The 27,296-nt window shown below is 44.2% G+C and overlaps 1 protein-coding gene across 1 annotated transcript in view; it reads left to right on the top strand.

Moving 5' to 3' along the window:
• DOK5 (docking protein 5) overlaps nt 1–27,296 on the top strand; it is a 151,068-nt gene that overhangs the window by 100,415 nt on the left and 23,357 nt on the right. The window contains exon 6 of the mRNA XM_032878935.1: nt 16,131–16,266. Within this exon, the coding sequence (XP_032734826.1) occupies nt 16,131–16,266 (136 nt within the window). The remainder of the gene's footprint in view (nt 1–16,130; nt 16,267–27,296) is intronic.

The following is a 27,296-nucleotide window of genomic DNA, read 5'->3' as shown; positions in this document are numbered from 1 at the left end:
GTCCACCCTGCTGTGTGTTTCTGCAGCCGTGTTGAGCTATGATCCTATAGGGCTCGGCATGTTCTAAAGGAGTCATCTATGCAGGACGGCTTTATTTCCCCGGAGGGTTCTAATGCTTCATGAATGCTTCATGAATTTTCATGGCATGGTTTGATTCCATATCACCAACTGAAGTTGAATTAGGTAAAGAGGCTGAAAATGTACCATTTACTGGGTCATACTGGACCCACGCCAGCTACTTGGGTTTTGGAAAACATCCATATTGTTATTCTGTTTATGTTTTCTCTTTGGCTCACAGTGGTAGATGATCAGTGGGAGGGGCCATTCATTTCTGAAGGCACCATTGACTGAGTTCCTTCCACAGTGTTATGAAGAGCCCTAACACTAAGAGGTTGATTCTAGAACTGGCTTATTGCGATCAAGACCCAATAAGCCCTTCTAGGGCTTTCCCTTTTTTCTTTCAGAAGTCAATTTTGGAAAGAGAAGAGGGTGCCGATAATCTTTGGGTTGATCATTAGTTAGAAAGAGATTCATCTAAGCAGGATCTCACTTTTCTCCCCCTCATGCACAGTTCCTCCCTCAGAATTTGGGCTCTTTATTTATTTATTTATTTATTTTTTAACATCAGAGATTAATTTTATATTTTAGAATTTTAAATGACTAAATTTTAAGAAATACAAGTGCTTCTGTAACATGGCCTGACATTCATATTCAAACTGAAAGCAGTCAGCTTGTGATTTTGAAAAATCTTTGGTGTGTTGGTAAAAACGAATGGTTCTTCCCAACAAGAATACAATACTTGATCCAAGGAGAGTGAAAACAGAAGTTCCACACACCTAAGACCCTAATTTGTGTGACTATATGACAGTCATGCTCTATTCAACTTAGTTTGCTCATTCCATGATAAGCAAAGCCCAATTATCTAAGCTTTGCTTTTCAGAAATAATGATGCATTTGATTCTCCTACAACTCTCCTTGAAAGTTTTTAAGCTCTTTTTTCCCAAACATCTCTTTCCCATTGTTTTATTTTTAAGTACCTGGAAATTGAAATGCTATAAATGAGTCTGTGAATCTCCCAGAGATGGCAAAGGTCCTCACATTAGAAAATAAAACTGTAATTTTCAGAGCAATGTTCTGTCAGAATTACTTGTTTATTATCCTTATGGGAACATTTCTGTAGAAAGATCAGAATTTGTTTGGGAAAGCGGGTATGTTTCCCTGTTTTGGTCTCAGAAATTATTTATGTATTAATCATTACCAGTGAAATCTATGTATGAAAAATGGTTTATGATAGAAGTAGACTTTCTGTTGATTATATGCTTCATAGCATCTCCCACTTGTGTTTCATATTGATGCAGAGTGGAATTCTGCCTTGATCAGGATGTGTGGGGCCTATTTGGGGTAGCTCTTATTCAAACATTAAAAATTTTCAATTATTACTTAGATTTATAGGAATAGTAATAGGAAGAGTACGTCTTTCTATCACAATTTCTGGAAACTAAAACCTTAGTAAACTTCTATAGTGTCTCATGACTAATATTAAACTTTTTCTGACATTATCTTTCAGGTTTTAATGTTACTCACTCATCTCTTGCAAAAGTTTAGTTTATTCTTATTAATCTAGTAGCCTGTTAAGGGTCTAGGAGATTATTTTAAAGACTGATCTTTCTCCTAAGTGTGATAAGAAACCACAGAGATTTTCTAAGCAGGTGTGTGTGTGTGTGTGTGTGTGTGTGATACCATATTTATATTTTGTGGACAATGGGATAGAAGTGGCAGAGGTACATATGGGGAGATACTGCGGTAGCTCAGATAAAAGAAATGGATGAAAATTATGGATATGTTGGAGACATAAATTTCAAAAATATTCCAAGGCCTTTGACCAAAAGCCATAAAGTGCTGACTCAGAAAATGAAAGCATTTTGTTCTATGACTTTGTTCTCTTTATGGTCTGACCTTTAGGGTACTTTGCCCAAGCTCTCCAGCTGTTCGATGACTAGAATACCTACCACCCACACTCCACAGTGTTGTGTCTCAAATATTGTACAGACTTAGAACACTCGTACTTTTGAATCCTTTTCTTATTCAGTGGTCATGCTTTGTGGGGCTGGTGCTAACCAGAAGGCGAGTCCTCAGAAGGGAAAGCGTCGTGAATGTGCTCTTAGGATCCTGTTCATTTCTCCAACAGCTCGGTGGGGCAGAAGAAGCACTGACAGGAGTCAGAGAGACCCTAGTTTCTGACATCTGTTCTTTATTAGGAATTGACCTTGAGGGGTTCCTGGGTGGCTCAGTGGGTTAAAAGCCTTTGCCTTTGGCTTGGGTCACGATCCTGGGGTCCTGGGATCGAGCCCTGCATCGGGCTCTCTGCTCAGCAGGGAGCCTGCTTCCTCCTCTCTCTCTGCCTGCCTCTCTGCGTACTTGTGATCTCTGTCAAATAAATAAATAAAATATTTTTTAAAAAATTTTAAAAATTAAAAAAAGAAATTGGCCTTGAACAAAGGTTTTAACTTCCTTTTTAAGTTTATCCAAGTCATAACTTCCTCGAGAGGTTGTTGTGGGTAACAGCAGCGGTGCACGCAGGTGATCTGGAAGGGCCCTGGGCTTCTCCCCAGTAGGGTCTTCAGTGTTTTATTATGATTACTTGGAGAGTAGGACTTGAGTTTGCAGGGTACTGACAGTGTTAAACACAAGGTAATATGACTATTTTATATTTTGCCTGAAACTCAAATAAAGATGAATTTTTATAGTTACCATCAAGATGCTCAGGATAATAAGATCATTTGTGTTCCCCCAAGCATGAAGGTTTCATATCGCCTTGCTTTATTAGTGAAGACAACTTTTTCCTTGGCTATTTTTGGATGTGTTCAAAACAAAGCAGTTTCATATTAACTAATACAATTTTCTCCTTGTCTCCTGTCAATAAATGAAGAGAATTTAAGTCCCTCTACGCAAATAGTTTTCATGGGTCCAACATGCATCTGCAAAGATTTTGCAGTTTTGCCCACCAGAACACAAGGAATCTCCCCCAGAAGTTTGAACCGGTCTTTTTTGGACAAGCTGTCAGCCTCTGTTAGAGTTGAGACTCAGTGTTCCTCCTTTTCAGTGGCCCCACTTTGCTCCACCAAGACTGACACCAGGACACGTGTAATAAACTAGACAGGAACCGGAGGAAATGAAAAGAGATCGCAGCTCTACCCCATACTGGGTGTGGACCTTGAGGTAATGACCTCACTCCCTGAGCTCCACTGGCCACCTGTAAAAAGGGCTACAAAAATACCTAGCATAACGCCTGGCATGGAGTAGACAGTTGTGTCAACCAACCCAACACAACAGGAGAGAGGATCATTGGCTTACATACCTGAAGGTCCAGGCGGTAGGGATGGCATCAGGCTTGGCTTGATCAGAGGCTAAATGACCGTAGGTTTCATCTCTCAGTCCTGTTTCTTCTAGGATGGCTTTGCTCTGGCTCCACTTGGAGACTTCCAAGAACTTTGGGATCTTCTCACGCCCTGAGCCGATAGAAAGGAAATTCCTACCGTATATGGACCCTCACATTCCGAGGGTGTCAAGTACTACACTGAGGACTTTATACAAAGCAAGCAGGGTACAAATACAGTGGGGTGGTTCTCCCAAAGCAGGAAGAGGGTACCGATGCCATCAGAAGAAGGATGGATGTAAGGTTTAAAATGGAAGAAAATCTAACATAATGTGTCTAATACAGCATTTAATAACTGCCCAAAGCAAAGAGGGCGAAACCGCTATTGGACTGTAATTAGCAATATCACTCGTAATGGCACTGAAATACAGAACAGCGGTTCTCAGCCTGGGATGTGTTTGTCCCAGGGGACATTTGTCTATGTCTGGAGCCATTTTTTATTGTTACAATCGAACAAGGATGCCATTGGCGTCCAGTGGATGGGGGGGGCCAGATGCTGCGAGCATACGCTGCCTGGAACTATCCCCCACAACCAATGGGAATCTGGTCCAATTATCCAGTTGGAAAACTCTGTCCCAGCAGGCATACCAGCCATTGAAAATAATCCCTGATATTTACGTAGCTGTTATTACATGAAGGTCACTATACTATTTCGCATGCACTGTCTCCTTTAAGCCATTTGCTGCTCATAGAAAGTAGATAATATTACCGTTCTCATCTTAAAAGGAAACTTGGAGACCTGGATGACTGGTCCAGAGGCATTAGACGAGTAAATGGTGGATTGAGGAGTCACACTCCGGTCTTCTTACTTCCAAACCCTGATACTATCTAGGAAGGCTGAATGTCATAGTCCACTAGGTGAGTCTAGTTCTTCGTGAACTTCTGTGGAGCTAGGGAAGAGAAGGAACGTTTTCTCATGTCCCCAGAGCACCCTAAAACCATTTGGACGTGTGCTATTTTCTCAGTTTCTGGAACTTCCTGTTTGCTCTTTCAGCATTCCAGAGCCAGGATTGTTTGTCGCACGTGGACAGCAGTATCGTGATCTTAGATCATTTAAAGTCTTCTAGATGTTGTTTCTCCCCCTCTTCACCCAACAGAAGCAAATCAGATCATATCTCTGTTTTTTTCCTTGAGAAATCCAGCGTTGAAATACAAGCTTTTTAAGAAGGTGCAATTGCCTGATTAATTGCCACTCCTTGCCCCTGGAGACAAAGAATGGTGAGATTATTTGGTGAGCCAAGAGACATATTGCTTACTTTGTTTGAGGTTTTTCTGGTCTTTTGTTTGTTTCTTTCCACTTGGAAGCCCTGAAACCTCAGTGAAACACATCAGGTTTGGCAGGGGCTCTGATTTTTTCTTTTTTTTTATGGGAAGGTCTAACTGTGAAGATGGGAAGATCTAACTTTTAACTGCGTTAGAAGGTTCTAACTGCATCAACACATCCCCTTGGAACCATTCTTGAAATGTGATTGTTTAAAGAAAGGTGGCAGGTGTCCAGTAAGTACCCCTGTTAATTTTATAGCTGGCTGCTGAGTTAGCATGCTCCGGTGTCAGGCTCTGCCTTACCTCCTGAGTGATTTAAATTAATACCCTGGGTTTAGCACCTGCAGGAGGGAAAGAAGCCCAGGTGACATTTGGCAGAGGTACTGAATAATTACCACACATGAGTGCTTCTCTTTACCAGCCAGAGAGAGTCTCTATTGTGCTTTTGACAACATTTTAAGAGAAATTTTTAGGTATGCCAAGTATATGTGAAAATTGACGTTGCATGTACAAATTACTTTTCTTAAAGGGAATGCACAAAGTTGTGAAAAGCTTTTTGGGTTGGGTTTGTTTGTTTGTTTGTTTTTGGATTAAAGGCATCTGAACAGCCTCCGAAAGGAAATTATTCATGTCTAGTATATATCACTCTGAAAACAAGTAATTGGTGAAATAGCTTTTCATTGGGGAAGAAAATTGTTTCCCCCCTGTAACGGATGAGTTTACAGGATCGCTCTTCTAATATAAATCATTGCATATTCTCTTTCTCTTCTTGATTTTAAGCTACTTAGTAATCTCTCATTCCTGTGTATTTTAGGGAACATACACCCATTCTTATTAAATGATCGAAAGCAAATTGACAAACAAACTATACCCCATTTTTCCTGCCATGTTGGGTAGAGAAAATGGCATAAACATGTACTGGATCTCAACACGTGGGCTTGCTTAGAAGTGTGATTCTTATCTGGGCTCTCTACTATTTGCATTGATCTATGTGTCTGTTTTTGTTTTTTTGTTTTTTAAGATTTTATTTATTTGTTTGACAGACAGAGATCACATGTAGGCAGAAAGGCAGGCAGAGAGAGAGGAGGAAGCCGGCGCCCTGCTGAGCAAAGACCACCCCCCACATGCGGGACTTGATCCCAGGATCCTGGCATTATGACCTGAGCTGAAGGCAGAGGCTTTAACCCACTGAGCCACCCAGGCGCCCCTATGTGTCTGGTTTTTTTACCAGTACCATATTGTCTTGGTGATCACAGCTTTGTAATACAGCTTGAAATCAGGCAACGGGATGCCCCCAGCTTTTTCTTTTTCAACATTTCCTTGGATATTTGGAGTCTTTTCTGGTTCCATACAAATTTTAGGATTTTTTGTTCCAGCACTTTGAAAAATGCCATTGGTATTTTGATCAGGATGGCATTGAAAGTATAGATTCCTGTGGGTAGCATAGACATTTTAACAATGTTTATTCTTCTGATCCATGAGCATGGAATGTTTTATCATCTTTTTGTGTCTTCTTCAATCTCCTTCATAAGTGTTCTGTAGTTTCTAGGGTATAGATTCTTTACCTCTTTGGTTAGATTTAGTCCGCTTCAATGTGAGGCAGGAATCCATCAAAATCCTAGAGGAGGAAGTAGGCAGTAACCTTTTCCACATGGGCCACAGCAACTTCTTTCAAAACACATCTCCAAAGACAAGGGAAACAAAAGCAAAAATTAACTTTTGGGACTTCATCAAGATAAAAATCTTCTGCATAACAAAGGAAATAGTCAACAAAACAAAGAGACAATCCAGGGAATGGGGGAAGGTATTTGCAAATGACACTACAGGTAAAGGGCTGGTATCCAAGATCTGTAAAGAACTTCTCAAACTCAACACCCATAAAACAAATAATCATGTCAAAAAATAGGCAGAAAACATGAACAGACAATTCTTTAAAGAAGACACACAAATGGCTAACAGACACATGAAACAATATTCATCATCATTAGCCATCAGGGAGATTCAAATCAAAACCACACCGAGATACCACCTCACCCCAGTCAGAATGTTAAAAATTCATAAGGTAAGAAATAATAAATGTTGAAAAGGATGTGGAGAAAGGGGAACCCTCTTACACTGTTGGTGGGAATACAAGTTGGTGCAGCCACTTTGGAAAACAGTGTGGAGGTTCCTCAAAAAGTTAAAAATAGAGCTACCCTATGACCCAGCAATTGCACTACTGGGTATTTACCCCAAACATACAGATGTAGTGAAAAGAAGGGCCGTATGCACCCCAGTGTTCATAGCAACAATGTCCATAATAGCTACACTGTGGAAGGAGCCGAGATGCCCTTCAACAGACGAATGGATAAAGAAGATGTGGTCCATATATACAATGGAGTATTACTCAGCCATCAGAAAGGACGAATACCCAGCTTTTGAGTTAACATGGATGGAACTGGAGGAGAGAGATCGTGCTAAATGAAATAAGTCAAACGGAGAAAGATAATTACCATATGGTTTCACTTATACATGGAACATAAGGAATAGCAGGGAGGACATTAGGAGAAGGAAGGGAAACATAAAGGGGGGGAACCAGAGGAGGAGATGAACCATGAGGAACTATGGACTCCAGGAGTCATACTGAGGGTTTTAGAAGGGAGGGGGTAGGGGCCTGCGTGAGCCTGGTGGTGGGTATTCAGGAGGGCATGGATTGCATGGAGCACTGGGTGTTATACGCAAACAGTGCATCATGGGACACTACATCAAAAACTAATGATGTACGGTATGCTGACTAACATAACATAATTTTAAAAATTATAAAATAAATAAATAAAGTGCAATTCTTTCCTTTTGCATGAAAATACAAACAATAGTTGTGCCATTTATGTGGACTTTTATTCCCCATCAGCGTTTATCTCAAAAGTAATTTTAATTATAAAGGTAATGCACACGCATCATAAATATTCCTTTAATGGAGGCAGGTGTGAAAGAGAAGAGAGAGTCTCCTTTCTACTGTACAGAGTCAGCTTTTTAGTAGTCACGTTCAAGAGATCTGTGCTAGGTGTGGAGGTGTGAACTCAGACAGGCAAGGCCACATCATACATAAGAAGCTTAGCCAGGTCCCTTCTGCCTCCTTGTTGTGATTTTAACATGTTTAATCCCTAAAGGAAAGGATGACTTTGTCATGACCTTTGGGAAAAACCTCTCGTCAGTACATCCTGTCGTGTGGCCATCATTTTTAAGAAAAATTGTATGTGTATTTTTATTTTATTTGCCTAGCTTTCTTGAGGTTGTATGGACTTACAACATTAAGTGTAATGTGTACAATGTGTGTAGCAGAAGGACCACCGTGGTGAGCTCACTTAACACCGTCCCCACCTCACGTCATTACCTTTTGTGTGTGTGCGGTTGAGAACATTTAAGATCTCCTCTCTTAGCAACTTCCAAGTATGCAATACCATATTTCTCACAGTACTCACAATTCTGTACCATAGATCTCTGGAACTTACTCACCTTCTCACTTGAAGTTTGCGCCCTGTGCTCATCTCCTCATTCTCCGCACCCTCTAGTCCTTGGTCACCACCATTCGCTGTCTGCTTTTGTGAGTTTGGCTTTTTTATATTCCACAGACAAGTGAGTTCATATGGTGTTTGTCTTTATCTGACTTATTTCACTTACCCTAATGCCCTTGCGGTCTGTCCATGGTGTTATACACAGCAGGATTTTCTTCTTTTTTATGGCTAATATTACATTGTGTGCTTATGTGTATATGTATATATTTTTTCTTTATGCACTTACATTGGTGGACACTCGGCTGCTTCCATGTCTTGGCTATTTTAAATAACACTGCAGTGAACGTGGGGTGTGTGTATCTTTTTGGAACGGTGATTTCATTTTCTTTGAATATATACCCAGCAGTGGAATCGCTGGGTCGTATGGCAGTTCTAGTTCTAGTTTTTTGAAGAACCTCCTTACCGTTTTCCACAGGGCTGTACCAGTTCATGTTCCCGCCAACAGTGCACACGTAGTTCTTTTTCTCCACATGCTCCCAGACACCTGTTATCCCTTCTGCTTTTCATTGTAGCCATTCTGACAGGGTGAGGTGATATCCTATTGTGGTTTTGATTTCCCTGAAGGTTAGTGATGCTGGATGTATTTTCACATACCTGTTGGCCATTTGTCTGCTGCAGCCGTCTTCCTGCAGGCAATAACCCACTAGTGTAGGTGGCTCCTTTCTTGGGACGGTACCTCACACTCTAGGAGGGTCTAGTAGGAATGAGTCATTTCCTTCTTCCATCAGATGTCCGCTGAGTGCACGCGAGGAGCCTGGTGTGGAGCCATGAATGAAACACACAAGTGTTGTGCTGTTGTGAAATTCACTCCGTAGAGGAAAGGGGAGTATAGACCATAATAGACATTTTAAAAAGTAAAAGAGATGTTAGATTGTGTAAGACCACAGCAAAAAATAAAGTCATTCAACAGAAGGTGCCAAAGGAGTGGGGGCGATTTTAAATAGAATGAGTGGCACTGGCTTTGCCAAGTCAGGGATGCCTGACAAAAACTCTAGGAGGACTCGCGGGGAGAGCATTCCAGCCAGAAGAAGGAGATTGGAAAAAGGTGCCGAGGCGGGTAGATGCGGAGCGTGCAAAGAAGAGCCATGGACCTGGCATGACCCGGACAGAACAAGGGAGGGGGAAGCACCGTGTGTAAAGGTAGACATGCAGCAGGGTCTGGCTACGTGGGGCTTGAAGGCCACTGTAAAGAGTTGGGCTTTAGTCTTTGTTGGGGTGCCCCTGGGGGTGGCGGGTAGAGGTGGGTCACTGCAAGGTTTGCAGGAACAGTCCCGGAGACCTTTCCCGTTTCTGACACCAGCTGCAAGCGGAGGGATTCCCACAACCGCCAAAGGTTTCGTAATTTACTAGAATGATTCAGAGCTTACTGACTGTGGGAGGCCACGGTAAGGCTTGAGACGAGAACCAAACCAGGCCCTGACTTGGGCCTCCTTTAAAGGCTGAACAGCCGCACAAAAGGCTTAGGTGGAGAAAGTCGAGCAACCCTGAGAAAGGGACTGTGTGTGCTGTGTGTTGTGCGCTCGCCCACGTGACCTCCCACACGCTCGCTAGTCAGATAGAGGCGATTTGGCCGGGGTCAAAAATTCTTGGCTGGTCCTTGCTGTCCTTGCACGGGCTATAGACTACACCACCGTAAGACTGAGCTGTGCTTACACAAACTGTCTTGAGTGGCCTTGAAGTCAGTACATCTGGCGCTAGAAGGTCTGCTATTGATGTCTAGGAAATAGATAATGGGAAAGCTTGAAGGATTTTCTGTGCTTGTTGCAAACTTCTTTAGTAATCAGCTAAAAATAGAAACGTTTCTTATGATTGTTTCTGTTAGCTATAAAATGCCTCACAGCCTTGAATAAAATTGGCACTATTGGACATCCTCCTTGGTGCTCCTCCTGCCCCCATCTCTTTGTCTCTTAATTTCTTTTCAGCATCCTCTTACCCTCACATTCCTGGTCGATTTGTCGCGCCGGCCACGACAACGGACATCTATGAAACTCATGGTTCAAGCTTCTAACAGCGAAGGATACAGAGTAACTAAAACTAACATCAGCAAGGGAAGAAGTAGCAGGGGTGGGGGGTGCAGAATCCAGAGCAGTACCAGGCATAGAGCTCCTGTGTCCTCCCCCGGTGGAGTTAGAGCAGCATCCTGCCCTCCCATTAGCATCTGACGGTACACGTAGAGTATCACCAGTGAGGGAGCCCCCCAACCACAGTGGAGAGGTTTTACTGGGGCTTCATTACGTGCATGTTTGATCAACTCATTGGTTGTGCACGTGGCCGATCCCATCCTCCAGGTCCACTGACGGCACGTGACCCAAAGCTTCACCCTAAATCCCATTCTTACCATTTGTCTAACCCAAGAACCCCAGGCAAACAAAAATTACCTCCCAGGTAATTGCCCACGCCAAGACTAGACAAGATGTTTTGGACAAGTTTAAATTCTTTTCTACCTAGGAAGTGGTGAGCAAAGAAGGGACACGGTCTGAATTTTTTTTTTTTTAAACTAGACTCTGAAGCTAAAACCAGTTAGGAGGGTGTCACAGTGCTCACGGTGAGGACAAGAGTGGCTGCAGGAACGTTGGTAACAATGAACGTGGGCTCAAGTGTTTGGATACTGACATGTTTTGACGCTAAATCCAAAAGTGTGTACTGACTGGCCATGAGTTAGGGTTGGGGGTCAGGATCCTCCTGGAGCAGCTCAGACTACAGAGGAACCCCCGGCGGGTGGAGGGCAGCGTAGGGATGACCAGACTTCAGTTTCGGGCTTGTTAACTTCAAGGCTTGTCCCGCGGTTTCCCTCTGGTACTGACCCGACTTTTCATTCTCCTGGGGATGAGAACACACGTCGTGTTTGGGCTTAGACATTGTGAAAGCCCTTCCGTTTCAGCCCGCTGCTGGGAGAACGCGATAGCAGGAAAAATGAGGGACAGATGCCCCCTTAGATCTAGGTCAGGGCATGGCATGGGGAAGCAAAAAGGGAAAAGGGATGTTTCTTTGACTTTACCTGTTACGTGATTAAGAACAGATACAATTAACAAACTACCACTGTCTCTTACACTAGCCATGTTTTATGACTTTGGATACTTAGTTTTGTTGTTTTGTTTTCATAAACTCTGAAGACCCTATACGCGGGGTTAGAATTTAAATCTAAAAGGTAATAATGTGCACATTTAAGGGAACCTCTGGGAAGCCTGGCGACATCGGGGCGGGGGAACCAGGGGAGAAAGGATAGCCTGTGACAGTCAGAGCACACTCCAAATTTGGGGACCTTGTTTTTCCTCGCTCAGCGGGCTGATGAGCTTTGTGGAAGTTGTTGCTAACTCTCCAGAGCACTACTTCACTGGGACTGGAGAAACAAAACCCCCCGGTCGTTTGCGTTGTCGTTTTTATATAGTGAAAGCTGCGGCTATTCCTAAAGGGAGAATTCTATTCCTGAATTCGTATTTCTGTTCTCAGAGAAGAGGTTTGTATTATTCTGTTTTCATAGCTTGTGAGCCTCAAAGACTCCTCCCCAGCCACATACCTTCCACCCCAGGCATTGTTTCTGCTCCCCTGCTCTCCGGGGATGTGGTCACCTGAGTTTCCTTCCAAGCAAAAATGCGGTTGTGCCTCCCTCCTGAAGTTTTCCCTGAGGTTTTGACTTTTTAAAGGGTTAAAATAAGAACAATAAATCCTAATTCAGTGCTTACCTTGATAAAGACAAAATACAGTCTCCCAGTACCTTCAGAGGTTTGGGTGATCTTATTATTAACATCTGGGATATGAGGCCATGGAAACTTCGAGAGGTCAGTATAGTTGACCCTGATTCCAACATATGAGGGAACTGGAGGAGACGATCTTTTCTACCTCTCTCTCACACCACCTCCAGGAGGGCTCTGGGAAGCACACCCACATTTCCCCAAATGTGGGGTGATTTTCGTGATAGAGGCATAATATTAAATGAATGGGACTCGCACAGTGGTAGTATTTTTCTTCCCAACTACCTTTTTGATCCTTTTGATTAAATTACAGTAAAAAACATTTTGGTGGGGCGCTGGCACGTCTAAACTCTATTTTCTAAAACTTTCTTCTCCTTTTTTAAAAAAGATTTTATTTATTTATTTGAGAGAGAGAGAGTGAGTGAGTGGTGGGGAGGGTCCGAGGGGGAGAGAGAGAGAGAGGGAGGGAGAGAGAGAGAAGCAGACTTCCTACTGATCAGGGAGCCCAATGCGGGGCTCTGTCCATGGACCTTGGGATCATGACCTGAGCCAAAGGCAGTGGTTAACTGACTGAGCCACCCAGGTGCCCCTAACACTTTTTAATTTACCTGCGTTACTAATAAGGGAGCACACGTCCCGTTTGGGTCTTTTGACCCGAAGACAGGGCTCAATAATGTATTTTGTTTTCATTGCATTCGTTTTCACGTCTGCCTTCAATTTATTGCGGATCATACTGGCTTAGGACTATGGATTTGGTGGCTTATGGACAATACATTTGTTTGAGAGAGAAGAAACGTGAGTCGATTTTAAAAGTATTAAACAGGCGGCACAACGATTTGACGGAGAAAAGTTGTACGAGGGTGACTGACATTCCCAAGAGCTGCCCCGTGCTCGGTGTCCTGAGTGGCTCCGTGATGCGCTGGTTTCTCTTTCCCACCCTACTGGTCTCCAGGCAACACACACACACACACACACACACACACACACACACACACACACACACACACACTACACCAGCAGAGTCAGCTGCCCCCTCATCTACAGCTGAGCTGAGATCCAGGCAGTGGCCCCAGTGACTGGAACGGGCAAGGCCACGCCGACCACAGGGCTGGGGCGTACTCCGCTTCAACCCGAATCCCGTCTGTGGTGAAGCAACAGCTCCCCCGCACCCAGAAGCTTCCTTCTGTGGACGGTGTTTCCACCGCTAACCCATAGGTTTGGTGCTCCCTCAGCCCCTCGTTTTGGGTCTATTTCATTGCTTCTTGGCTGGGGACCTTTTGCCACCTCGGGGACATTTATCAATGTCTGGAGAGGTTTTGGGTTGTCACAACTTGAGGATACCACTGGCGGCCGGTGGGTAGACGGACCAGAGATGCTGTTCAACCTCCTACAACACACAGGAGACTTCCCACCACCAAGGAGGATTTGGCCATGCAGTATCGCCAAAGTCAACGGTGCCAGTGTCAAGAGCCCCTGTCCTAAATTACAAGCCCCAAAGACCTTTCCCCACATTTTTCTTCAAGCTGGAGCCACCAGATCCCATGTGGTTAAGCCTCTTGTTTATTTCGTGTTGTGTTTCTGTGTGTCTGTTTTTCTTATGATAGTGTCTCTGGCACTCTGTGGCCACAGGAGGTGGGGGGGGTCCACACTCCATTTGTTCACTTCACTCTCTCAGACAAAAGAATGACAACATTCTACAATGTTTTGCTCCTAATTTTGTGTCTCTTCTGTGCTTCTGATCAGTTTCTCTCCAGTGTTTTGGCTTCCTGAAATTCTTCGTTACTATGTAACATCGACACCGACCCCGTTCGCAGTCCATACTTTGCTTTATCAGGGACTCCTCTGACCCAGTATGGCTCATTGTGCCCTGTTGTTAGTCTTGAACTTATTCACTGACATAGATCTCCTTTAACCAAGTGAATTGTAAACTCCTTGAAGAAAAAGCCCATGTCTTTACCTTTACATCTGTTGCTGAGGCTCTTATGATTTGCCTTGTTTGTACTGAATTCTTTCAAATATAATGTAATTGTAAATGTGAAAGGTAACTTTTTAAATTAACATATAATGTATTATTTGCCCAAGGGGTACAGGTCTGTGAATCATCAGACTTATACATTTCACAGCACTCACCATAGCACATACCCTTCCCCATATCCATAACCCCCCCACCCAATCCCTATCCCCCCAACACCCAGCAACCCTCAGTTTGTTTTGTGAGATTAACAGTCTCTTGTGGTTTTTCTCCCTCCCGATCCCATCTTGTTTCATTTTGTCCTTCCCTACGGTAGCATTATTGATTTAATAACCGCTGTGCCGGGGTGGAGAGAGGAAAAGATTACCATAAATACACATGTTGAATGTAAGATACATCCTGCTTGCCACAGTGTCCAGAAATTCTAAACACGCACGTGCCCATGCACAAAATACACCTTGGCCCTGAGGCACTGTGGAACTGACTTGGATTCCGATCTCTTAAGTTCGATTATTAATACTGCCCGCCATGAGGTCATTTATTTTAGTTCTCATAATTGCAGTCCCATTAGTATTTTCCTCAGACAGGATGTTGGTGTGAAACGTCCTGGCAAAGAGAGGGAACGGTTTCCAAAGTCGGCATCAGAGCCTGTGGGAACTGTTGCCCTCAGATGGCAATTCTGCAGAATGAAGCCCCTCATCTCGGGGCGCTCACGCTGGTCCCCGATGCTCCAGGAACATGGCCTGTCCCTCCTGTTCCCCTCTCCCTGGTGTGCTGGGCCACTCACCTTTGTCCCATCTCAAGGTGTTCTCTGTGCAGTTTCTTGCCAGACTGCTCTTTCTGCCTTCGCTACCAGAGCCCTGCCCTCCCCAGGGGGTCCGGAGAACTTCAGTTTAAATAAAACTTCCCAAAAAATAAAAAAATAAATAAATAAAACTTCCGCAAGGAAGCCTGGGTCAAGTTCTTTGTTATACCTTTGCCTAGCGCCGCCTGTCATTTCCCAACCCATTCTACAGTTCTTTATTGAGGGCCAGACAGAGGACGAGCTGTGCTCTAGGCACTGGTCGCGGAACTGGGAATGAATCAGGAACAATTCTCGTCTACACGGAGCTTACCTTCCAGTGGAATAATGGACGTGGAGATTTCCTTTGTGTACTCACGTATCCTGTCTAACACCTTCAGGACACTTGGAGGGTGGTTACTATCATGCTGTTTATTTTACAAGCGGAAATGCAGACACAGAGAGGCTAAGTAGCACATACCGGCTCACAAGTCTGGCGAGGTGCGACCCCAGCCCTGCAGTCTGGGGCCCGGGTTTGCTTATTTCACTCTGTCCTGTTACATCCTTGCTGCGTGCAGGCGTCAGCAAATTTCCCACTGCTTTCTGAGCTCCCGATTGTCTTCTAGATTCTTGACTAAATTGCAAAATCCATGGTTTGGAGTGACAGACTAATCCTGTAGACAGAGTAACTCTGGGGAAATTCAAAACTGTTCAGTGTGTCTATAGGGCTATAATGTTCTTATGTCTGAATCCTTATCTTCCCAAAGGACGTAGGAAAGGCTCAACTTAAACTCATTATTTTATCTTCTCTTGCTTGGCTCTGGGTTTCCGTCTACAGGTTTCTGTTGGCTCAGGCCGTAAGGAAAGAGTGTTGGGACATTTGGGACCACTTTGGATGCTGGAACAGTGTCCAAGGTAAAAGTCAGTGGGTGAAGTGAGAAAAAAGGAATCCAGAATGATTTTGGAAATGAAAGAATCCATAAAGCCATTGTCTCTGAGGAAGGAACAGAATCTGGGGGTCATAGACTCCTTCTTCCACCTCTGCGCTGAATGATGTAGTTTCTACTGAGCTTCTGATTCATGGACAGTCCTGAGAACACAGTGTCCAGGTGCCTCTGGAAAAGTGGGAAGGCAAAGTTCTGGGATTATACTGAGAATCAAGAAAGCTGTTTATTAACCTTGGCTTCTTGACTGAAAAAAAAAAAAAAGAAAAATCAGCACCTTGTTAGCCTCTTATGAATGGTTCCTGCCCAGATTAACAACAGATCCATTGGAAATTTTGATTCTAGTTAACGTCATTTAACCAACGTAGACAAGAATCCTGAACGCGTGTGAAATCAAGGGGTCTCGTTTTGTGGAGTGCTCTAGGCTCCCCGTGCATGGCAGTTCTTGGAGCTGGATTTTCACAAGCTTTTTGTTTTTGTTTTCACAGGATGTGTGAAACTGGGGAAGGGCTGTTTATCTTTCAAACGCGAGATGGGGAAGCCATCTACCAGAAGGTCCACTCCGCTGCCCTGGCCATAGCAGAGCAGCACGAGCGCTTGCTCCAGAGCGTGAAAAATTCAATGGTACGTGCGGAATCTCTTCCTTATGACCCAGTGCATACCCTTGTAGAACGGAATCGTAGAATCTTTATGCTGAAAAATATGGCCTGCAGTATTTGAGCAGATGGCTTTCTCTTGTACTCAACTGTGTATTACTTGGATTAAATGCCATTTTTGCAAAGCCCCGGGAGCCCGCTGGTGGCACAGTGTCTGGACATCCCTGTTGATCTGCTTTGTACTTCACTCTTACTATTTGTGTATGTCTTTATCAGTTTGGGCTCCTCTAGCAAGTACCAGAGGACTGGGTGGCTTCTCAACAGTAGAAATTTATGTATTTCTCACTGGGAGGCTTGGTTGTCCAAGATCAAGGTGCTGGCCTATTCAGTGTCTGGTGGCACCGACTTCCTGGTTCATAGATGACTGTCTTTTCTGTGTCTCACTGATGGATGGGGCAAGGGAGCTCTGCCCTCATGACCTGATCTCCTCCCAAAGGCCCCACCTCCTAACCCCATCACCTTGGAGGTTAAGATTTCAATATATGAATTCAGGGAGGGAATATCATCATTAGTCCACTGTCATGAGTATGTTCATCAGAATTAATTTGGATGCATATGGACACCTGTAGATACAACTGTGTAGATTATCTCCCTATAGGTATATATTCATAGCTGTACCAGACATTATCATTTCAAATGGTGGTGGGAGCCAGACAGAAGAGGGCTGAAGGGAATGGGGGTAAAATATCAAAAGCTTGGCCAAGAGCAGAAGACTGTTGATGAGCCTAAGGGCTCCATGTAGGACATCATCTCTTGATTTTTTCCAGGGAAGCCAAGGATTTGAGTCTGTATATAATATCTTGTAGTTTGCCACTGTTGGAAGTGAATTCTAGCTAAAACCAGCAAAAAACAGTAATGCTTTGTGGGCCAAAGGAAACCTGTGCAGAGACTCCATCCTGCCCAGAGCCATGCAACTCCCATCTCTGGTTGGTCAGCCTTCACAGACGTTGATTCATAAAGACAACACAAACACAAATACCCATGAGCACAGAGCTCCCTGGGATTACCTGCCCTGTTCATTGCATCATACTAGGGACTGCACAGAGAGTTAGGATTGAAGTCTTAAGGCACAACAGTTAAAAATAATGCAAATCATGTGTTGTGGCTGCACATACATGCATAGAGCCTCACATCTGGAAAGAAGTCTGCAAAACTGGGCCGGCACGGTAAGGTTAGGGTAGTTTGAAAACGTATGATTTAAACACGTGGGATGGTTGAATTTAAAGCAAAGGAAAAGCATGCCCGAAATATGATCTGTCACAACGTGGCATCAGATTATTCCCAAATGACTTGTTCATGCAGTGGTCTGGGATTTTAGAGCATAGATCAGCAAAACTTTCGGTGAAGGGCCAGCCGGTAAATACTGCAGGCTTTGTGGAGTAAGATGTTCTCTGTTGCAACTACTTCACTACTTGCAGAAGCAACTCTAGATAAAAATGTAATCTAGTGGCTATGACTCTGCTGCATAGCAAATTTATTCATGGACACTGAATTCAAATTTCATGTCATTTTCACACATCATGAAATATTCTTCTTTTGATTTTCTCCCCACCAATTTCAGAATATTTTTTTGAACTACTGTAGTCTTGGTATCCATTTCCCCTATGCCTACGAGTTCTGGATAGTGCAGTGGAGATAGATAAATGGATGGATGGATGGGTGGGTGGCTGGTGGATGGATAGATAGATAGGTAGACAGACAGACAGATGGCTGTAAGGTAGACTTCAAGTCCACTTGGAACTTTACAGGGCAACATTTCATTGTGTTAAAATTGTTTATCTGTTCCATTAGATGCTTTTAAGCATCTGACGGAGTTTTTCCAAGATTACCTTACTGGTAAAGCCATCAATTAGCATAAATTGTTTTGTGCTTGAAAAGCAGGTTTGGTGTGCACATGTTTTTCCATTTACAACCTCCTCATTACTTCCACTAAAAATTAATCAGGAATATGAGTAATTCGTTTAGATCATCCCTTTGCACATTTAACTGGAAAATAATGTTGTTTGCTCTTAATTTGCTGTATGCTTAATGAGTTCCATAAAATGAATATGATTTTTAAAGTAACAACTTCCTGTTTTAGATGGAAATGAGTAAGCTTCAAAATGGGATCTGAATCTCAAGGATGTTAAGTGGGGATTATGAAATGCTCAGAATTAATGTACGTGAATCAGTCCCTGATTTGGGGAGAAAAGAGACGCCCCGGGACAATAAAGCCAATGAAGACAGCCCTTCCAGCTCCCCGCCCCCCTCCCGGGGTTACAGTTCTGCATTTTCTGGTACCGAAGAAGGGATCCACATAGATCTGGCTATTTTCTCAGCTAGGAATTGCGTGTTTACCACTACTGGCTTGCTTCTCTGGGATAGTCCAGGTCTTAAATGGAGAAAGATGGTGATGCCCACCTCTGGGCTCAGCCTCATTATTAGGAATCCCTGACTCACTGTTGGCTGCCTCTGTTATAAAAATTCCCAAGACCACCTCTACAGACAGGTGCTTCCCCGCGGGACCTGCACCTCTTTGAAGTTACAGCTGTAAAGTGCATTGATTGGGATCAGACTTGTGGCCTGAACCCAGCAGCTGTGAAGAGGAGGTGTGTAGGTCCCATCAAGGGAACAATAGTAGTGATAGGCTGAGTCATTAGGACACTCCAAAGATGTGTCCTACTCCCTGGAACCTATAAATGTATCCTTATGTGGCTAAAGGGAGTCTGCAGATATGATCAAGTTAGGGCTCTTGAGATGGGGAGATTATCCTGGCTCGTCCAGGTGAGCCGGTATTATCACAAGGGTCCTTATGAGAGGGAAACAGGAGGAGTAAGAGAAGGTGAAGTGACAGTGAAAACAGAGGGACAGAGAGCGAGAGATTTGAAGTTTGTATGCTGATGGTTTTGAAGGTGGGGGAGAGAGATGTGACCCGAAGGATGTGGGTACCCTAAATGCTGGAGAAGGTAAAGAAGTGTTCTCCCCTGGAGCCTCCAGAAGGATCCAGCCTGGCCAACCTCTTGACTTCAGCTCGGTAAACTGGCTTTGGACATGTGGTCCCAGAGCGGTAAGAGGATACTGTGAGGTTGTTTAAGCCCCAAGTCATGTGATTTATGACCATAGCCTTAGGAAGCTAATACAGTAATGATATCCATAATAATAAATACGTATCTTGTGTCTGCTCTGGAACAAGCAGTATTTTCAGGACTTTCTAACCCAACAACCGCTGCCGTATGGAAGGCCCAAGACTGCCAGCTTGGAAATCATGGGATTCAAATTTGGAGCAGGTGTTCTGGGAGAGCCCCTGCTTTTCTCCATATCACTCACAACTGGTTTTCTTTGTCCTCCGTGAGATTAGCCTGCCGGTGTTCTAAAAATACCAAATTAGTGACCAGTGTTTAAAAATTGAGAGGTTTCACATAAACTCTGATTTCTATGCTATCCTTGAAAAGTGAAAAAGTCTGACAGCACTCACCTTATACCCCCCAAGGCAACAACAATCAGATATGCCTGGTCTTATCTGCCCTCTTTGGGGGACGTCACTTGCCCACAGTCCCTATGTCCCTCTGTTGTTACTCTCCACAGGTCGGCTACCCATCTGTGGACTGCCAATGTCTGGCCTGTTTGTTTTCTATTCTTTCATAACAAAGTCCCAGCGACTACACACCATAACACAACACACATTTATCATCTTACAGTTGCAGGAGACCAGGAGGGTTGGCCTGGCTTCAGTTCCTCACAAAGCTGCGATGCTTCAGGCACATCTCAAGGTTAGACTGGGGATGGGTCCGCTCATGAGCAAGTGTGGTTATCGGTGGGACTAGTTGCTTGTAACAGTAGGATTGCGGGCCCCAGTTAGTTGCTGGCTGTGGCCTGGAGGCCATCCTTGACTCCCAGAGGCCACCATCAGCAACTTACTGCAGGGGCTTCCCCAGCGCACCACGGACTTCATCAAAGCCGGCAAGAGGGAAAGTTTCCTTGCGCACCGCAAACTGCACAATCCTATGTATCCTAACCATGCAAGTGACATCTTGTTGCCCTGTCTGATGATTAAAAGCAAGTCACAAGTCCTTCCTATAGTTATGGAAGAGACCCACACAGAGACAACGGGAGGAATAGACCATGGAGGCCGCCATCTTGGTGTCTGTCGCCACACCACACAAACGTCCAGAATGGTATTTATTTAGTGCTTTGATTTTTACCTTTGTAAATACTTCCTACTTGAGGGTGTTTTGCTGATAATACCGTGCATCTCCTGGCCATCTGCTGTCCATCTTTAATCTCTTCCTTCACAGCAGCCAATACTGTTTACCAAGCCTCCTATGATATGCCCAGCACTTTGCTTGCTTTTTCTGTCATCACTACCTTAACTGGAAGGTAGACTCATTCATTCATTCCTATTCATTTGTTCATTCAAGAATGTCTACTGAGGACCTGATGTGCTCTTCTTGGTGCCCCAGGATGTAGTGGTGAATGGACAGTAAGGCTCATGCTCTCGTCGGGCTCATGATTCAAGAGTAGTGTTCATGACCTTTGACCTGGAAGGAAACACAGTCTCTGCCAGAGAGATGAGAAAACTCACTCTCAGAGTGGTTCCGTCACCTGCCTGCAGCCACAGAGCTCCTTACTACCGGAGCCAGAAATGCAAGATCCTTATGTCTGATTCCTAAACCTCTACCCCTCGTCACAGTGCCTTGCCCCATTGGAGAGTCTGAAAGTTCTCCTGTCCCCACTATGTCTCCACTAAGAACTGGCTTAGTGTTTGCAAATTACCTTGAATATCAGAGTGCCTTTCGGAAAAATCTGTCAACTTAGAGTATGCTCCAGAAGATCCTTGTTACAAGAAATCCTGTTTCTTTGGGTAGTTTTGGCACCAAATAGCAATATTATATTTCAAAGTCTGTCTCTCACGTTCTCACTTTTTAAAAGCAAGGTGTGGTTATTCCGTACTCTAGGGAGTGCTGGGGGGTTGGTGGCTGGAGTACTGGGAGGGAAGGACAAACTGTTGAATGAGATTGAGCAGTGAGAACTTGTTTGCTCACCAGCTGCCAGCTGGCCTGCCGGAGAAGCCACGGGGACTCTGCCGGGACAGCTCGGGACTCCCCCGAGCAGCTTTTGCTATTTTTGCCACCTTGGAGATCAGTGTCTGTGACAAAGTCTAATTTTGGACCAAGGAGTGGTGGTGTGTGGGATGTTCCTCATTCCACCCCTGGGCCTGTCATTTTTAGAGTTTCCTTCAAGGCTAATCAAGTGATAAAGTAGAGGAAGACTAATTAAGCAGGCTTGCCCTAGGGGCTGCAGACGAGGCTTCATCCAGGGTGCACCGAGGCCCCAGGAGACATTGATATCGAGGCCCCGGGGTAAGACTTCTCCCCTGTGCCCTGACTGTGAACTCAGGCTTGAGAATTCATCTGAATCCGTCTTTGTCACTTTTTTGGGGGTTTGCCTGATTGATAGGTTTACTTCCAAGCTTGGTTTTGCAAAGAAAATGTAATGAATTTGTAGAATTCAAGTGGCATTCTTCCACAATTCTGGAAACCACAGTAATTCTTATTCAACCTAATTCAAAAAGCCATAAACTATCCCCTTGGTTTTAATAGAGAGATAATCAAAGAAATCATAGAATCCATTTCATTACTATTCAGAATCTGAAATAAGCTCTTCCAGGATGTTTTTATTTTATTTTATTATTTTTTAAATATATCTAAACACTCTTCTCCCAGCTCAACCTGCCCCTCTGTTCCCAAACCACCCCCTCAAAAAAAAAAAAAAATTAAGTGTTATCTCTTCTCATCTTTGTGGGCTCTGGTTAATTGGGTTCAGTTATGGATTGATTTATTCATTATTTAATTAATTTGTTTGTTTCTTTGTTTATTGTGTACTGCTTAAAGCAATTATCAGCTTTTTCCCACTCCCAAGTAAACCCTTTTTGTATCCTGGCATAATAATTACGATTCAAAAACCTTTTGTCGAACACCTATCTACTGCTTGCAAAGAAAGCATTGTGGTAAGTCATATGGAGAACATAAACATGAAAAAAAAAAAAAAACCCTGTTTTGAATCTTAACAGAGCTTAAAATTTAGATAAGGAGTTATGATTTACACCCTCAGTGCATTCAGCGGTATAGTCCTGTGAGTTCAGTTTGCTACAGTCTCCCTGGAGGGCAATTTGTCCTTATTTATCAAAATTAAATTTACTTATCTCTTTATCAGCAATAATACTACCAGGAATTTACTCTAAAGATAGGACAAAAACAGATGAAATTCAGGTTTCTTTCTTAAATTTGCTATGACTTTCATTCTGGTATATTAGGGGGTAATGTCATTTTCGGAGTACGTCCTTCCAGTCTCTTATAATAACCTCATAACTTGCGACGTGCAGTGGCAGATTTCAGTAGTCCCTTTACTTGGTTATGAAGTGCTGCCCTAGCTTATGCAACTCCTCCCCATAGTTAAGCTCCTGGGACCTAGCCATGGTCATTGTCAGCTGGTGGCTCTGTCTCCACAAGGAAAGGAAACAAACTGAATGATGCCAACAGGTTGTAGCTTTGAGTATAACTTCTGACACTGATATTGATGTTTAAGATGGTGGCACCGTAAATAGGCAGCCCGTGGAAAGCCTGATGGTGGTAAGACAGCAGCAGTGCATGATAGGAACCGAAGATGTTCATATGAGAGCAGAGAGTGCATCTGGTTGACCAGATGGGCAGTGGTGAGTAATAAATACAGTTTTCCAAAATCAGTCATCACAGAGAGGGCAGAGATGGTGTTGGTGCTGGGGATGGAGAGAGGAGTAGGATCATTTCAGTGACATTTTTAATCAATGCTGAGAAGTTAGGAAATGAGTGATGTATCCATCTCCAAGGGTTGGTGAACATTTTCTGTAAAGGGTCCGATAGTAAATATTTTCTATTTGGGGGGCCACATATAGTACTGCTGCTTCCTCCTCCTCCTCTACCTCTTCTTCCTCCTTGACTCCCCCGACCCCCTCTTCTCTTTTACTGTAAAAATGTAAAAACCGTTCTTGGTTCTGGGCCATAAAACACAGGCCACCAGGATTTGGCCTTCGGGCTGTAGCTCACGGACGGTCTCACTGTATCTTGACTTTCATACCATCTCTTCCATACCATGTGGATTTGCTTTTTCTCCTAGGAGTTTACTGAAAGCAAAGCAATAATCCCAAATGCCTGTCAACAAAACCAGAGGCCATTTTTTATTTTAACCAGAATTGGTCATTTTAAGAAATCATTTAATAGGGGTTTCAGCTTTTGGTTGCCCCAGCGGATGTGCTCTGCCTTGTATGGCTCTTTTTTTCATGCTCTTAAAGTGTTGGGTATGATCGGGATCTGCCAACCAGAATGTTGCCTAGAGAATGCATTCAAAGGTGGTGCCAGGATGGGCTGTGGTCGCCAACTATGCAAGTTTCAATATTTTAAGGAGATCCAGTCAATTATTTTTGCGGAACTGGAAATCGATTACATGCTAGGTTCCTGCCCAAATATTTATCAACCCATGCAAGCATGAAATACAATTCCTCCTCCACTATGTGATGGGGTGTGGGGGGTAAAATTATCTATGGATTCAGCTTCAGGCAGTAAGGAAACTTTGGTGGAGTCCCCAAATGACCAGAGCAGGGAAAAGGAGTTAAGACGGCCGAAGATGATGGCACAGGTGTTGGGAGCTCATGTGGGGAGACCACTTTTTGTTTGGTCTACAAGTGATTTGCACAGATGATATCTTTTAAATTAAATTAGTTCCCAGTGGAAGGTTTCACATAAAATACATAGTTGTATCTTTTGGAGAACTGAGACTATCTGGTAACAGTGTGTCCACCTGAGTTAAAATTGAGTGGTAGCTACCATTTTGAGAGGATGAATGGCCTTCAGGGCTGCCTAGTTTTTGTTGTTTCTTGTCGTCTCAATAACCAGAAGACTTCACTGATTTCTGCTACCTGCATGACCCATGTAGACATTGAAGTTTGCAACCCCTGCTTCAGGGGAACAATACATAACCTCTTGCCCTTTAGATTTTTGCCAGGACACCTATGTCCATGAGACCTCTTTTTATGGAGGATTGTGGCCATTTGCCTGGTAGCAGAGGCGGGCTCTTACTGGGGAGAATGTCAGAGTGGATATGCACCAGGGAATCTATGATGCAAAATGCAAAAAGTGTAAGTATGAATGTGCTGCTTGGTGACTAAAACCAGCTGTGTAGCCTCTGACAGAAGAGCAAACCAGACTTCTGTATTTTTCACTCAATAAGGAAAAAAAAAAAATCACATGGTGAGCTTTTAAAGGCTCTATTACATATAATCAGTAGGATTACCCTAGGAGTTTTTTCCCAGCTGGGACACTTTTGAGAGTCAAGGTCAGCCTTCTTAAGAGCAAGAGTGGCCTTGTAATTTGCAGGCCCGATTCATAATGAATACATAAGGTCCTTTGTTCAAAAGTTAAGATTTTTCAAGATGGTGATGGCAGAACGTCAAACCAAGCATGGGGCTCGGTGTGACTACAGGGGTCATCTGCCCTTGATATTGGCCCTGATGAAGAGTAATGCCTGCATAACAGATGTAAACAGGACGTAGCCAGGAAAACTGAAATGTATAGTCACCCTAAACCGGTGATTCTCGGTGGCTAGCAGTTTTGCCTCCCAGGAGACATTTGGCAGGATCTGGAATCATTTTGGTTGTTAACACAGGGTTCAGGTTCAGAGGCCAGGGATGCTCTGAACATCCTATAATACGCAAAACGGTCCCCCACAACAAAGAGTAACCTGATCCCAGATGTCAGCAGCGGGAGGTTGAGAACCCTGTTCTAACGATCGGCAGGTTCTGCGTGAAAGCTGGGCCAGAAATTGATGGGTCACTGTGTTTGGGATCGAATGTCACTTCCGCTGTATGCAGCTTGGCCTCCCTTTGCCTTGTTGACTTGATGTGTCATCTGGGGGTGATAATAATAGTGTGTATGCCTCACAATGTGGTGTGATTCACATGGGTTAGTACATGTAAGGCACTTCGGAGGAGCATAGGAAGAGTCAGGTGTGAGCTACCATAATGATTCCCTTTTTGCTCACAGAAACTGGCATGGATGAGCCGGGAGAAAGAGACTCACACTGTAGCAATGGCGATGTCCAAGGCAACACCAGGAATTTGGCTGATGGGGCTGAATGCTGTTGTTCGTTGTTTCCTTAAGATCTTCTGTGGTGTTGGTGCGAGCGTCAGATTGTGAGGTCAGGCCCCTGCCTTAGCTGTGGGGCTCCAGCAGGGGCTGGCACTCCGAAGGACCCTGTAAATATGCCCAGAGTGGTGATACCCACTCTGGAGTGCAACTGAACAAAGTATACCATATCTGCATGGCCCACCCAGGCCACCGGGCCACCTCTCCACTCAGTAGACTTGTGCCCAGAGTAAGCATAAGACAGAAAACACAAACCACCCCTTTGCTCCCTGGTCTCAGTTCCAGCATGTGCACCGCATCATGTCACAAAAGCATCTGCTTCTGGTGAGGGGAGCCGCTGAGTTCAGTCGGACCCTATGGGATTTTTGCCCCAGGCATTAGCTTCAAAATCTAACCGAGTAACTGGCTGTCTTCTAGAAGCTGGAAGCCTCCAGAGGGTAGAGGCTAGGCTCCCTGTGTCTGTAATACGCTCAGGGCCTGGCACAGGACTTACTACATGTTTGTCGAATGAACAAAATCCGGGCCAAGTGGGCCATTTTATGAGGATAGAGAAAAAGAAAAATGAAGCCCAAATACCAAATCCAGTTCCCTCTTCATGCCATGCAAAGGCCTAGGTTTCAAGCAGGTCTGCTTGAAGAGGTTGTAGAAAATAGTCCCCGAGGGTATCAATTTCAGTGCATGGATGGGCAGAGGATTTCCTTAGTAAAGAGGCATAAAAAGTTACCAGAAGCAAAGGGAGCAATGATTTTGTTTTATGCATGTGGCTGAGAACTCAGATGGCTCTGAATAAATTGATGCAAATCACTTTCATTCCCCATGAAAATAACCGTTTGAGTGCATCTGGTGTTCAGCAAAATGCTTCCCTTGGAAATTTGGCCCCAAACGGCTGGTTTCACTAACAGTCTGCTTTCCCAAAGCTGTGGGTGACAATGGAGGCATTGTTTTAACGAGTCCCGTTCACGCAGTAGTGTCTCTGCTGCACTTTTCCTTAACAGGAAAGTGGGCTTGCTCTCCTCCTCACTTTTTCTTTTCTCTGTCTGTCTCTCCTTCTCTTTGTGACATTCCACGGGGAAGCCTCTGCCGGGCTGTCCTGCTTTGACACGTCAGTAATACTGTGGGATAGCTTGGTAGCATTTCGGTGATGGGAACCCCCATCACTTTTCCTGCAGATGTCAGAACGAGGGAGAGGGGTTAGAGGAAGTCAAGACAGCGCTTTGGGTGGTTTAAGCCAAACATCTGTCAGAGCCAGAATCAGGATCAGACTGCCGTGAGAATGGGTTTCGTTAGGAAGCCAAGGAAGGACCACATGTTTGGCAGATGCTAATTTCCACTTGAGAGAAGGCCCCTGGGACCGTGGGGGTCTGAGGGCCTGGCAGAATCATTGGTAGCTTCTGTTGCCCAAGTTGGCAGGGGCATAACCCTCTCCTAGCAGCCTAGACTTCTGGCCACTTGCCATTTCTCTGAGCTTTGGAAGTAAAATTCAGGTGTCTTTTATCATTCAGAACAGGATTTGAGCCCATTCTTTTTTTTTTTTTTTTTAAGATTTTTAATTTATTAAGACATACAGTGATCACAAGTAGGCAGAGAGGCAGGCAGAGAGAGGAGAAAGCAGGTCCCCGCTGAGCAGAGAGCCCGATACAGGGCTCGATCCCGGGACCCTGGGATTGACCTGAGCCGAAGGCAGAGGCTTTAACCCACTGAGCCAGCCACCCAGGCGCCCCAGATTTGAGCCCATTCTTTAAGGCCTTTGTAACCACCTCAGTGCTTTGTAGAACACATGGATGGTGGTATGAGCTTTGTATCCAGAGTAATAAAGAGACCAGTCCTACATGCTGTCCCAGTG

The sequence above is a fragment of the Lontra canadensis genome, unplaced genomic scaffold, assembly GCF_010015895.1.
Source record: "Lontra canadensis isolate GAN:19392208 unplaced genomic scaffold, GSC_riverotter_1.0 scaffold65, whole genome shotgun sequence".
Taxonomy (NCBI): Eukaryota; Metazoa; Chordata; class Mammalia; order Carnivora; family Mustelidae; genus Lontra; species Lontra canadensis.
The sequence above is the reverse complement of the archived record's forward strand: the minus strand, read 5'-3'. Positions and strand labels throughout refer to the sequence as shown.